Consider the following 12394-nt stretch of genomic DNA (forward strand, 5'->3'; position numbering starts at 1 on the left):
GAGCCCACGCTCAGGGGCGAGACAGAGGAGAGGTTCTCGGAACCGCTCAGCATGCCTCCGCAGCCCAAAACACGCAAGCGGGCTGACGGGAGGAGCAGCACCTACGGCAGCCGAGTCGAGTCGAGCCCACGGAGGTCGGCCTGCCGCACAATGGCGACGAGCCCATGGAGGTGGACCCACCTCCACAGGGGGAAGAGCCCATGGAGGTGGACCCACCTCCCGCGGGGCCGATGGGGCACCACACCACCACGCCCGGGGTTCCTCCAGCAGCATACTGCCCAAAGTGCCGCAGGACCGCCGGGGGCTCTCCGGGACCCTCCGAGCAGCCAGCTCCCAACAAGCGGCGCCAGCCCTAAGCGGGCCAGAAACAGCCACGGCCGCTCGGCAGGCTCAGCAGAAACTTCACCCGGCTTGACAGCCGCAGATGAGCCCTGCTTGCCCACCCCCCGCCCCCGCCCCTCCTCAAGGGGGGCCGCCTCCTCCGCCCTCAGCCCCGGGGAAGAGGCGAGGAGAGGGCTGCCATCTTCTGGCCGGCAGCACCACTGCACCAGGAGGAGTCCCTTGGAGCCCACTGGAGACTGCCGGACGCTACTGCAGACCGCCGGGGGCCGTCGGGTGGAGGGAGAGAGACCGCCCGCCGGGGGCCGTCGGGTGGAGGGAGAGAGACCGCCCGCCGGGGGCCGTCGGGTGGAGGGAGAGAGACCGCCCGCCGGGGGCCGTCGGGTGGAGGGAGAGAGACCGCCCGCCGGGGACTGTCGGGTGGAGGGAGAGAGACCGACCGCCGGGGACTGTCGGGGACCGTCGGATGGAGGGAGAGAGACCGACCGCCGGGGACCGTCGGATGGAGGGAGAGAGACCGTCGGATGGAGGGAGAGAGACCGACCGCCGGGGGCCGTCGGGTGGAGGGAGAGAGACCGCCCGCCGGGGGCCACCGAACACCGCTGGACGAGCCTCCTGGACTCCCCTGGAGCGCTACCCAGGTTATTGGGGCCTGGACGTGGCATTTGGTCACTCTGAGGGTGACAAATGCCAGTGCGGGGGGGCTGTCCTCAGCTAGCTCTCGCCTCAGCTACCAAATGGGTGGGTGAAGATGAAGCCAGACCCACCCTGGCACTGCGCAGAGGATAGCAAAAGAGGGTCACCAAAGAAGGGAGATGCCCCATCCCTGCAAACATTCAAGACGGGCGGTCAGCGCTTTAGAGAAGCACAAGCCTCAGTTCTGACCGGAAGAAGTTTTGACAAGATTGGGCAATAAACAATTTAAAAACCCAATAAAACCCAATAAAGCCCAGTTAAAAAACAATAAGCCCCAATAAAAGCCAGTTTAAAACCCAAAACAACGCTCTCCTCTCTCACTCGGCACTCTGGAGAGTGTACGTGGACTCCCGTGTCCCGTTCTGGTCTCCCCAGGACAGGAAAGACACTGACAAACGCGGTGCGGGCCCAGCCCGGCGCCTTCGAGATGGTGAGGGGCCGGGGCATGTGGCACACCAGGGCAGGCGGAGGGAACTGCCGCCGTGCAGCTGGGAGAAGAGAAGGCTCAGGGCTGGGTCTGATCACTGATCTTCCACAATGCTGGAAAGCAATTGCTTTCCTGACCCAATACCACATAGAAAACCATCCTGTTGATCTCCCACGCGTGCTTCACTTACACTAGTTTTGGTACCCTGAACAGCAAAGGCCTCGTGTAAAAAATAAAATAAATAAATAAATAAAAGAGAGAGAGCTCCATTTCCCCCAGCTTGCATCCCTCCTCTCTTTGGTAGGGTACAAGCCACGGGCTCATCTCTCCTACCTGCTTGATCAAACAAGAAGTATGAGAGCACTCAAGTGCGAGTGTCGTTTGCCAACACGCATGGAAGCGGCCTCGCATCTCTAGTTCACGAGACAGGTGAGAAAAAAGCTTCACCTCAATGCTAAGAGTAAAACACAGAAGTGGAGCTTTGCCATGAAAACTGGTTCTACAGGAAAAAATACCTCCGGGAGCTCCTGAGCTCCTCTGGCTTTAAGGTCTTTAACCCCACAGCCAGCAGGGAGCAAGCCGTGCTGTCAACTACTTTTTTACACCTTGGTTTCCACTCAACAGCACTGATTGCTTTGCTCCCACGTGGAGCCATGGAGCGGACTGGCAGGTATCCAGCACAGGTTACTGGAGCCCAGGGCTTGCTGCAAACCAGGGAACACACAAAACTGACAGTCCTGGTGCACCTCAGGGACTTCATATCCAGTTTGCTCTGTACATAGGTGAAAACATTGGGGCGGTAGGGTTTGGTTTGGTGTGGTTTACGAGAGGGTTTTGGCTTTGGTTTTCTTTCTAGCTGCTACATCATCTCTCTCCCTCTTTGAGCAAAAAAAAGGCAACCTATTCCATCGCTTACTCCTGTATTTTCATGCCCTTCCAGTTCTCTCTTTTTTAACACTTGCCTAGCTTTATTGCGCTCCCAGACAGAATAGGAAACCCCATTCGGCACCCTGGCAAGAGGGGCTAGAATGAAACAGCACTCATTCATTCACAGATGAGTTGCGGCTAAATTACTAACACACCCGAGAAGCAGCACGGTGGGAAAAGGCAGTTCTGAACATACACAGGCAGGAGGGCTGTTTCCATCCAGTCCCTTTTCAGAGCAGAGTAGCCCCAAGTGAAAACTGCCCTTCTTCAACGGTTTCAGGAGAAAAAGGGGATCCATTTGCTCACCATTATAATGCAATTCGCATTACTCAACGCTCTATTATTCTTACTGACTACAGCCTTCAGTGCATTTTCATTAACTAAGGGCCCTAAAAGCAGCAGGGAACAATTTAGGATCTCATGGGAGGGTTTGGGTATGCATCTGTAGTAGTTGCAAATTCGACCTAGTTCCTATTTACTTCAGACACAACCAGGAGCAACTGACACACCTTTGGTCGGAATCGGGCAGTCTGGGTCAGGTCTCGAGACAGACAGGGCCTGACTCCTTCCAAATACGTCTTTGGTAAACACTGGAATCCACAGGGGCAGTCTACATTCAACACAGGAGACTGGGGACATGTTTACAGCAGGCACTGGAGCACGTTACTCCTCCGCAAAGAGCATCCAGGTCTGCCTTCAGAATTGAAAGCAACACAACTGTGGCAATCAAGGGACCGTATGCACAAAAGGTTGCTCCCAAACGCAAGTCAGTTCAGCCGGCTTTGCTGTAGAGTCTGGATGGAGAGCAGCATCTCCAGGGCACGGCTCTCGTCATCCTCAGGTAAGTGGAATGAACTGTCCTTCGGAGGTACTGCCGTGCTCCCATAAGTAAGAAGAAAGCTTAGACAATTTGCTTCTTCACATGAGGGGAAATGAATTCCAATAAAAGTGAGTTGGCACAATCACCCGGCAGAGCTGTGGCAGAGCGATAAACGGAGCTTGGGTTTCTCATTTGTCCTCTTTTAGATCACAGTTAAAAGATTTAATGATATCTTCACCTACCTTCTATTTCTAAATAATCCTAAGTCTCTACTTTCATTAGCACAGCCATAGCAAATGAAGTTTGTTTCAGTGCAAACGAGTTCTACTGTGGATAATCATAATCTCCTTACTGCGCAAAAACTGTTGTAATCTCATTATACATTCAGGATGCCAACTCTTGTACTTACCGCTACGCCTGTCTTGAAAAGCAGGTAATGGACTGTCTGTGTCACATCTGCAGCATGCATTAGGTTGTGATATGGGTTTTTGTGCTTGCTGTAGCCAACCTCCAGAGCTTCCACAAAGGACACCAGGGCAGAAATGGGGATCTGAGTAAAGCAGACAGAATTAAAAACGAAATAATCACCTTTAATGGCTATCATTCAGAGGGGAGCATTTTGATAAGAGGTCCCAAAGAGCAGTTTGTACTTCACAGATAAATAACATGCTAAAACATCTGAAACAGGCACGAGAGAGAGAGAGAGAGTGAATCCAGGTTAATTCCTCAAACTGGCTTTCCCATCCCTAATTACATTATGGATGAATCATTCCCACACATAAACACACAAAAGTATGTATACTATGAAATGCCATCTGGAAGACACATGCAGTATGAAAAGTAACAGAGAGCACTTGATTGATTCCCCGTGGAGAAATATTTCTAATTAGGCCACAAGCATCTGTCTGTTCCCCTGACAACCCACTGGAATATATCTCTGCTTTACTATTGACATTCAAGATTTTCTAATGAAACACATCATATAGCAAGTCTGAGATACTCTACTAAGAGAAGTATCGTTTATCAGACCTCTGGCTTTTCACAGCAAAATCCAGCCTGCCCATCCTACGGGCTTGCCATGCTTTTCTGACTCCAAAAGTAGAACTGTGCACACTCAAGAACATGCAGTTTAGGGGATTTTTAGAGAGGAGACTACACAGGTGGTGTCAGCTGCAACATATGCAACTGGCAACATGGGTTCTTCAGTTTCATCTGCTTATATGGCAAATACCCTAACCGCTCATATTTCCATAGTTAGAGGAGCATTGTTGTTCTCCTCTTGGGTACATATCAGGGGAGGATGCAATTCTGACCAGTTACCTTCTTCAAACATTTCTAATTGGGTACAGGCAGTTCCTGAAGAAGTACAGGAACCAGAGACCTGTAAACCCTTTCCAGCCAAAGTGAGTGAGGACACCCAGGGAGTGGAAGTGTCAATGGAAGAAGGGACAGCAGAATATTTGTGTGGGGAGAATGGTCAAGATCCGAGAGCAACGTTTTTGCTATCCAAATTTAAGCCTGTTCAAAGCTGGAGGAAAAGATATGTCACATTTGTATCTACAAACCTCTGTAACAATTCTAGAATTATAGGATAGTTTGGGTTGGAAGGGACCTTTAAAGGTCATCTAGTCCAACCCCTCCTGCAATGAGCAGAGACATCTTCAACTAGATCAGGTTGCTCAGAGCCCTGTCTAACCTGACCTTGTAGGTTTCCAGGGATGGGGCATCTACCATCTCTCTGGACAACCAGTTCCAGTGTTTCACCACCCTCATTGTAAAAAATTTCTTATATCTAGTCTAAATCTACCCTCTTTTAGTTTAAAACCACTACCTCTTGTCCTATTGCAACAAGCCTTACTAAAAAGTTTGTCCCCATCTTTCTCATAAGCCCCCTTTAAGCACTGAAAGGCCACAACAAGGTCTCCCTGGAGCCTTCTCTTCTCCCGGTTGAACAATCCCTTTCTTCATAGGAGAGGTGTTCCATCCCTCTGACCATTTTTGTGGCCCTCCTATGGACATATTGGAGTGGGTCCATGACTTTCCTGTACTGAGGACCCCAGAGCTGGATGCAGTACTCTAGGTGGGGTGTCACCAGAGCAGAGTAGAGGGGCAGAATCACCTCCCTTGACCTGCTGGCCGTGCTTCTTTGGATGAATTTGAATTTGAATTCAAGCTCTCCTTTTTTGCCTGCACACTTCAGAGTCCTATGAATCTCAGGAGAATGACACCATTGTTCCCACCAGATTAAATGTAGTATTTCCCATTCCATGGGAAAGCCTGTTTGGAAGCCCGTATACTTCATGGTGTCCCACTGCAATCAGAAGTACTACTTAAATAACATTTGGTCTTGCTTACTGGGGAAAATGCAGAGTCCACAAAGCCTTCGAATAGCGCTATAATTGCATTCTGAATGGAACAAAGCAGGATGAAAGGGAAGTTGAACAAAATCCAAGATGGAAGAGACCTATCTTCTAACTACTGACCTTGAAACGGTTGATCAGATCATAGCGTGTGAGAAGTTCATAGAAAATGAATTTCAGTGCATGATCCCCACTGGCATCATTTAGTGCAAATACATCAAAGGACCACTTGTCTACATTCTGCAAGAGTGGGTAGAGAAGACAGTTAATATGGTCATCCCTTTTACAACGATAGTTCAATTTCTATCACATTACATCTACAAATGGAGAATAAGTGCATAGCTTTTTTTTTTAACTTCTTCAATTTCATTTAACCAATGTAGTCTAACTTACTCATCAGTATTGTATGACTTGTGTTTAAGAACCTTCCATTAAGAACACATATGCTGTTTGTTTATTATAAACATAGCAATTCTCCACACCAGAATTTAATCAGCAAAGGCTGAATCCAAACCCGTAAGAATCTTGCTTTGCTTTAGTACCTGAAACGTTGGGATGGCCCTATTGTGACTGATTTACCCTTCTCTGTCCCCTACTCACGTGCTTTGTCTATGAAAAAGAATATTAACTTTGAAGGAAACAGGAATCATGAAGATATGCTTTTTAATGATATTAAAGCCTCTGGATTTTTCTGTCCCTATAGAGTTCTTATGACTTTGTATTATGAGCAAAGCACTCCAATGCTTCACTCATGCTCAAAACAGAGTAAGGTGGCATGCTTTTTGCAGTAAAAAAATCCCAGGCACCTGTGGTCATATTTTTACAACTTACTGTTCAATCAACCAAAATAATAACTAACTAGAAGAACTATCTTGCTAGACCCAAAGAACAACTTAGTTCCTTCTGATTTTAATATTAATCCTGAATTGTGATTATTGCAGCTTAAATTGCCCAAAGACAGCATGATGCTAATTTTCCTTTTTTTTTTTTTAAAGATAAGTGAGTCCACTGGGGCACTCAGAAAACTACAGAGCAAGAGAAAATCACAGTAATGTTACATTAAGTGCTAATAATGATGCAAAAACCAAGCTTTATAACAGAAGAGTAAACATCTAATTCCAGTTGGGAAAGTTCCAGTCAGCTGTAAATGATATATTAATGCTGCAGGGTGGTCAGTCAAGAGACTGAGGAGGGAAAGTTCACTTCCCAGCTCATAAAGCTAAAGTATAAGGTATAAACCTTCTTGCAGAAGGTTGAGTTCAAATCTCAACTCTTAGGGAAGGCCGTGGCAGCTGACAGCACTCATTTTCTAGCAAGATAAAGCTCCTTGAGATCAGAGTTGCATGTTCCTGAAACTCTATGAACCCTTCTCTCCTCCTCCTAGCAACAAAGAGGAAAGGTGCAGAAGGAGTTATAGCTAGAAGAATGATACACAGATCAACCATGCAGCTGCACCTGGCACAGGACCAGCTCTCAATCTCTCTTGCCTGCTGAGAACTTTGATGTACTTCCCAAAGGGATTTATCCCAATGACTCTCCTTAAACTGCATATTAAAGATTGACATCAGTACACTGAAGTTTCCCTCCACTTTCAAACTCTGTTGCAGGTTACCTTTGCATTTCTTTGTGGTGCTTTCACCAAGAAAGAAAGATGACTACATATCACACATGTATGTGCACAGTCGGTCTCAGTGCAAGAAATGGTGTTTGGCTAGACATAATGTTGAATACTGCTAAGGATTAGAGTCTAAAAATCTGCCATCTTTTTTAGCAATACTAAAAATCCTAAATTACAATTATCTACCAAGCTCTTAAAGCCCAATCCACCTTTGTTGTTTGTTGTCATGGTCATGTTCCAAGTAAGGACCTGACTTCAAGTCAAATGCAAAGGACAGTGACCTTTAACCGCCTTGTGGGCGGTCACCCATGTATCAGCATAGCTACAGGACTTCTTACATTCTGAACAAGACCAGTGTATTTCGGTACTGTCCTTCTCCAGCATAGGCTGATCTTGACAACCTTGCTACTTGCATAGCGTTGATTACACAGAGCTGAGTATGCCTCTTGTGGAAGAACAGTCCACAGAAAGATTAATTAATGAGTGAATATCAAGGATGCTGAAGATTCAGCTCTGCTTTCACCTACCCCAGTAAATCACTTGCTTGCTGAGCAGTTGATATTACAAGCTGTGTGGAGCCCACACATTGAAGGCAGGGTCAAGCTTCTCCAGAGATGATTTGTGGCCCAAGTCACAGAAGAGCAATCATAAATTGCAACTTTTCAACACTTTCAGTAGGCGTTGGAGAGGAAAAACAACCAAGAGAGGAAAAAGTTCCACCAAGAAAACATGTTTTGAAGCCCTTGAACAAACTTAGAAAATGGGCAAGAAAAATAATGCCCAAAGCATCCACTGAGTCAATTTTATGTATTTTCCTGGTTTTTGAGTGTTTTTATTTTGTAATCACTTATCTCAGTCAAGGAAGCAAATTAATTTAACACTTGCATGTATATAATAATTTACTTTTGGGTCCTATAGCATTGAAAATAATGTCTCAGCTATGCTGAAATTTAATTCACTGTAAGGCAATCTTATCTTGTAAAAATAAAAAAGCTTTGTTCCTCTATATGTTTTTCCTACAGTTAATGTTGTGCTCTTGCAGCAGATAAAATTTACCAAATTGTGAAATTGCAGAATAGTACATCAGAATTGTTCTTTTGCATGAAATAATGGTTAACCACATAGACAATAAGTTTCATAGTAGTGATATCTAGATTTTAATGAGGGAGAAATCCTTGCTCTTGTCAAGTCAACAGAAGTTTTGCTATTGACAATAATGACAGCAGCATTTTACCCTGAATATCTAGGGGGAAAAATCCTCTTAACAGAAGCATGGAAGTGTCACAGATGGCTTAGAGGCTTGCAGCAACACCAGTTACACTTTGAAAATTAGTGGATTTTATGACCTTAAAAAATAATTTAACACAGAAGTGATCCCTATAATGGGGAGAGATCTAAAGGGAGGCAGAACTTCACAGATGTCTTGTGAAGGGGGAGAAAACCAGTTTCTTCTCCCTAAGGAGAGCAGGAGAAGCAAGGGATGGGAAACTTTTTGTGCTACACTTCTCTAGGTCACAGGCCCTTTAGCCTCAGCTGAAATGTCATAAGCTGCTCTAATGTCACATATACCCACTGTGGTGTAACTGCAAATAGATCCAAGGTGTCTTACTTCTCAGTTCTGTGTCAATATTACTTGGCCATTGCTCCACTGCTTGAAGGAACCTAGAGATGAAGTGAAACACCAGTTCTTCCTAAATGCTCAGTTTCCTGCCTTTCTGTCTGTCCTTAACCTTGGAGACTTCGTTTGTTTTATAAGCCAACAAGCAGATTCAGGGATAGGTGTTACTCTTCTCAACACTACTGGAAGGCCTGACACTTTTGTAGCCACAGACAAGCAGAAGTCTATACTGCAGACACTGTAAATGACTACAGGTTCTGTGTTCATTACTTGTACATTAGCTAGCCCAGAAAACATTGCCCTGACAGCATGAGCATCAGAAAAAGCTGAAAAAATCACTTCTAAAGCAGGTAACTACTTCAGCAACTAGTTAATGTGAAGTTCTGTCTCTAGCACTACACTGCTGAACAGCAGATCACCACAGCTTACTGGGTAAATTAACATACTTACTTATTCAAACATGTCTGTATGAATGGTATGTATGGCCACTATTCAAAAGAGAGACAAGGCTGATCATCCCTTTTGTGGCAACAGATCTTACATCACCACACCCATGTCATGCAGAACGGCAACAGGCTACTGCAGTAGAAAAATCAGTATCCAATATATAGATATATAGAGAGATGTTGTGCAATCAATTAAAAAAATTGCCTAACTTCTCATCCACTGAAAAAGTGAGAGAGATTATACAACTAGGACTTGCACTGCTACCACTCCATCTGCATTTTTTACAGAAGCTGCAGTATTTCATTGTTTTATTAAAACCAACCTCATTTTGCCAAGCTGATTCCACAGCTTTGGGTTACTCAGTGCAGATGTCCTGTTGGCCATGGCAGCAAAAAGGAGAGCACATAGTTCAAAAATAAACTAGTTTTGACTCCATGTCATCTCAATCCTTGTCCTTAGTAGCATGACTCTGAGGGGAATGTTGATTATGGCAATCCAGAACAGCTGAAGAGATGTGTGTGGTACACTCCTACACCCTTTTGCATGCTTAAGCCATCAGCTTGTTTTACAGAGCACATCAAGCAGTCAGGTAGTTGTAAGGTTTTTTTACATGGCTTTAATGGACTGAAGCAAGCATCAAAATGTGCCATTTTCCATTAAGGAGATGGGACTGAGAAATTCAAGATGAAGTATTATTTCAAAGACAGAAGACTTCTTCAAAACAAGTAACTCCTTTTTCAACCACATCCACTACCAAACCCAAGGCCATCCAGGCAAAGACATGTTCTCAAAATAGTTTTGGAAGAAAATACATCCTAGAGTGCACAGTGGCCAAGCAGCAGTTATTTCACTGTGAGCAAACTTAGTCAATGCCTTTGTTGTTATTGATGTGTCTTAACTTACTTTAGATGATTAGTCCTCTTTATGACCCGTAATCATTTAAAAACATAGAAAGAGGAGAGGGTTTCTGTAAGGTTTAAGTTAGCTGAGAGCAGCTGATGGCTCTTGAATTGTCTTGTTACTGCTGAGGAGCTCAGGAGAAGAGGTACCATTATAGATATGCCTCATAAGCTGGTTATGGGGTGTAGTTCTAAAAGAACAAAGACTTTAGATCCAATTTGCAGGAGTGAAGCTAACGCTTGTCAATCTGCAGTTGGAAAAAGGTGTGGATGGATGCTTTGATTCTGTACATGAAAGGCATGTTTGATCATTCTTCTTGCATTCAATGGACCTTCTGTAATTCATCTTTTGATGAGTTGTACTATCCAAACCAAAAAGGACTCAGTACCCTTACTGCAGGTCTTTCCAGTGTGGAGTAGAGCAGCAGGATTGCTTCATGAGCTTTACACGTAATGCCCCTGTGTATTGCCCCACTGTATCACCTTTTTTTACCGTTGCATGGCATGGATGAACCACATGCAACATGTAATCTGCAAAGCTGCTGTGTACGCAGTTGGTTGCTAACTTGTGTTTGTAGTCTTGATAATTCCTGCCTAAGTCAAGAACTTCACAATTGTCCCACGGATTAAACCTTTTTTTTTTTTCAGACTACTTCTGACTAATCAGTTTTTCTCTGAAACCTCAAAACTCATGAAAGGGTCATTATTCCTAAACCGATTGTCACCTCGAAGACCTGAAGCTGAGCAACGCAAGAAATTCACTTCTCTCACAGCAACTGATCCTTTTCTTTCTCTACCTCTCTCCATCTGTTTTTTCTTTCTTCCCCATGGGAGGTTGTGGTTGATTCCACCATGTTACTAAGTCCTCAGTTTAATCACTGTAATTTAGAACAGAGCTGTAACCTTCACAACCTGAAAATGGCCACAGCCTTGAACTCTCTTCTTTCCTTTATTGAAAGGATATTCCCTTAGGTCAGTAAACGATTAATGTATGTGAACTAAACTAAATGTCAGAGAGAAGGGCAAGTACTAAGACCCCCTTACCAAGTCAAATATCACAGTGTTATCTTGATGCTTTGTACAGAACCCGCCCCAACACCTTTTTATTGGGATTACCTTTAGCACTCCAATTACAGCTGGTGGGTAGCTCAAACCGACCATATTTGAAGTCCGTCTATACATTCTACAAAGATAAAATAGATAAGGCAATGCATAAATAGAATTAAACAAAACAAACCAACCAACCAAAAATCGTGAAGCATCAGACCATTACATGAGACCTTATTTAGCCCACAAAACCCTAACTGCAACTTTGTTTGTTTTCTTCCTTCTTGTTCCTAACTTGCACAACATTCTCTATACCATTCTTATTGTATAGCCTAACCTGAGACTATACACTCCCCAGTATCTCATAGCTTGGCTACCTGGCAGGACATCACAGAGAATCTGCCAATATCAGGTCTTCATCAGAGGGAAAGACTACACTCAAATAAACAAGATGTTCCCCATTTTCCACTGCAGATGACCATACTGCTTTTTCATTTCCCTCACTGGTCTACATGCAAGCTAATTCTAAATGCATTTCAGAAATCATTTGTTGTCTGCAATGAATCAACTCTAGTTTGGTACAGCTGTTACTTTTGTCTGCATTTTTTTAAGACTGATATAAAATCTTTGGGGTGTTTGCTCTGTGTGTGTATGTGTTTGAGGGAGAGAGAGAGAAAGCATAAGGCAATAATCAACATCTTCAACCATACTGAACAACGCACTGAAGTATGTACCAGATTTTAAACTTGTTTTCAGGCTACACTGTGTTTAACAGGCTTGGTGAATGCAGAAACACTGTCATAGCTAAAATGCCCTTCTGCAGGTCACCCGTTTTTGCACTTAAGCAACATAGGACTAAAAGGAGGTGATGGAAAGCTCTCTTCTCCCATCTGAAATGATGCTGTGTGAAGTCTTCTTTCACTTCCCTTTTTCTTTGTCATGTTCTGTACTCAGACCTGAAAAAAATCATCCCCCTTTGGAGAATTAAATTCACCCATTCCCCAAATTATAGAATTTCTTACCCCCTCCTCCCTCCAGTCAGGAGCCGCATAGCCTTCTCTTAAACGACAGTTCAGGCAGAGCCCCTCTCCCTTAGCTCAGAAGAGCCACAGCCCTCCTCTGCTGCCATATCGTATCTGAACACTTCCTCTTTTAGGCCACAGTGATTCAGATCAGCTGGAAAACAGCCTCCTGCA

At 44.6% G+C, this 12394-nt stretch overlaps 1 protein-coding gene across 5 annotated transcripts in view; it reads right to left on the bottom strand.

Annotated features, from left to right (window-relative positions):
* The window catches only part of PDE1C (phosphodiesterase 1C), a 326062-nt gene that overhangs the window by 77225 nt on the left and 236443 nt on the right, over window positions 1-12394 (bottom strand). For all 5 annotated transcript variants that reach the window (XM_069770055.1, XM_069770081.1, XM_069770062.1 and 2 more), the window contains 3 exons: window positions 11268-11334; window positions 5693-5809; window positions 3619-3759 (listed from right to left, as the gene is read on the bottom strand). In XM_069770055.1, coding sequence (XP_069626156.1) covers window positions 3619-3759; window positions 5693-5809; window positions 11268-11334 — 325 coding nt within the window. The remainder of the gene's footprint in view (window positions 1-3618; window positions 3760-5692; window positions 5810-11267; window positions 11335-12394) is intronic.

This window comes from Haliaeetus albicilla, chromosome 2 (assembly GCF_947461875.1).
Source record: "Haliaeetus albicilla chromosome 2, bHalAlb1.1, whole genome shotgun sequence".
Taxonomy (NCBI): domain Eukaryota; kingdom Metazoa; phylum Chordata; class Aves; order Accipitriformes; family Accipitridae; genus Haliaeetus; species Haliaeetus albicilla.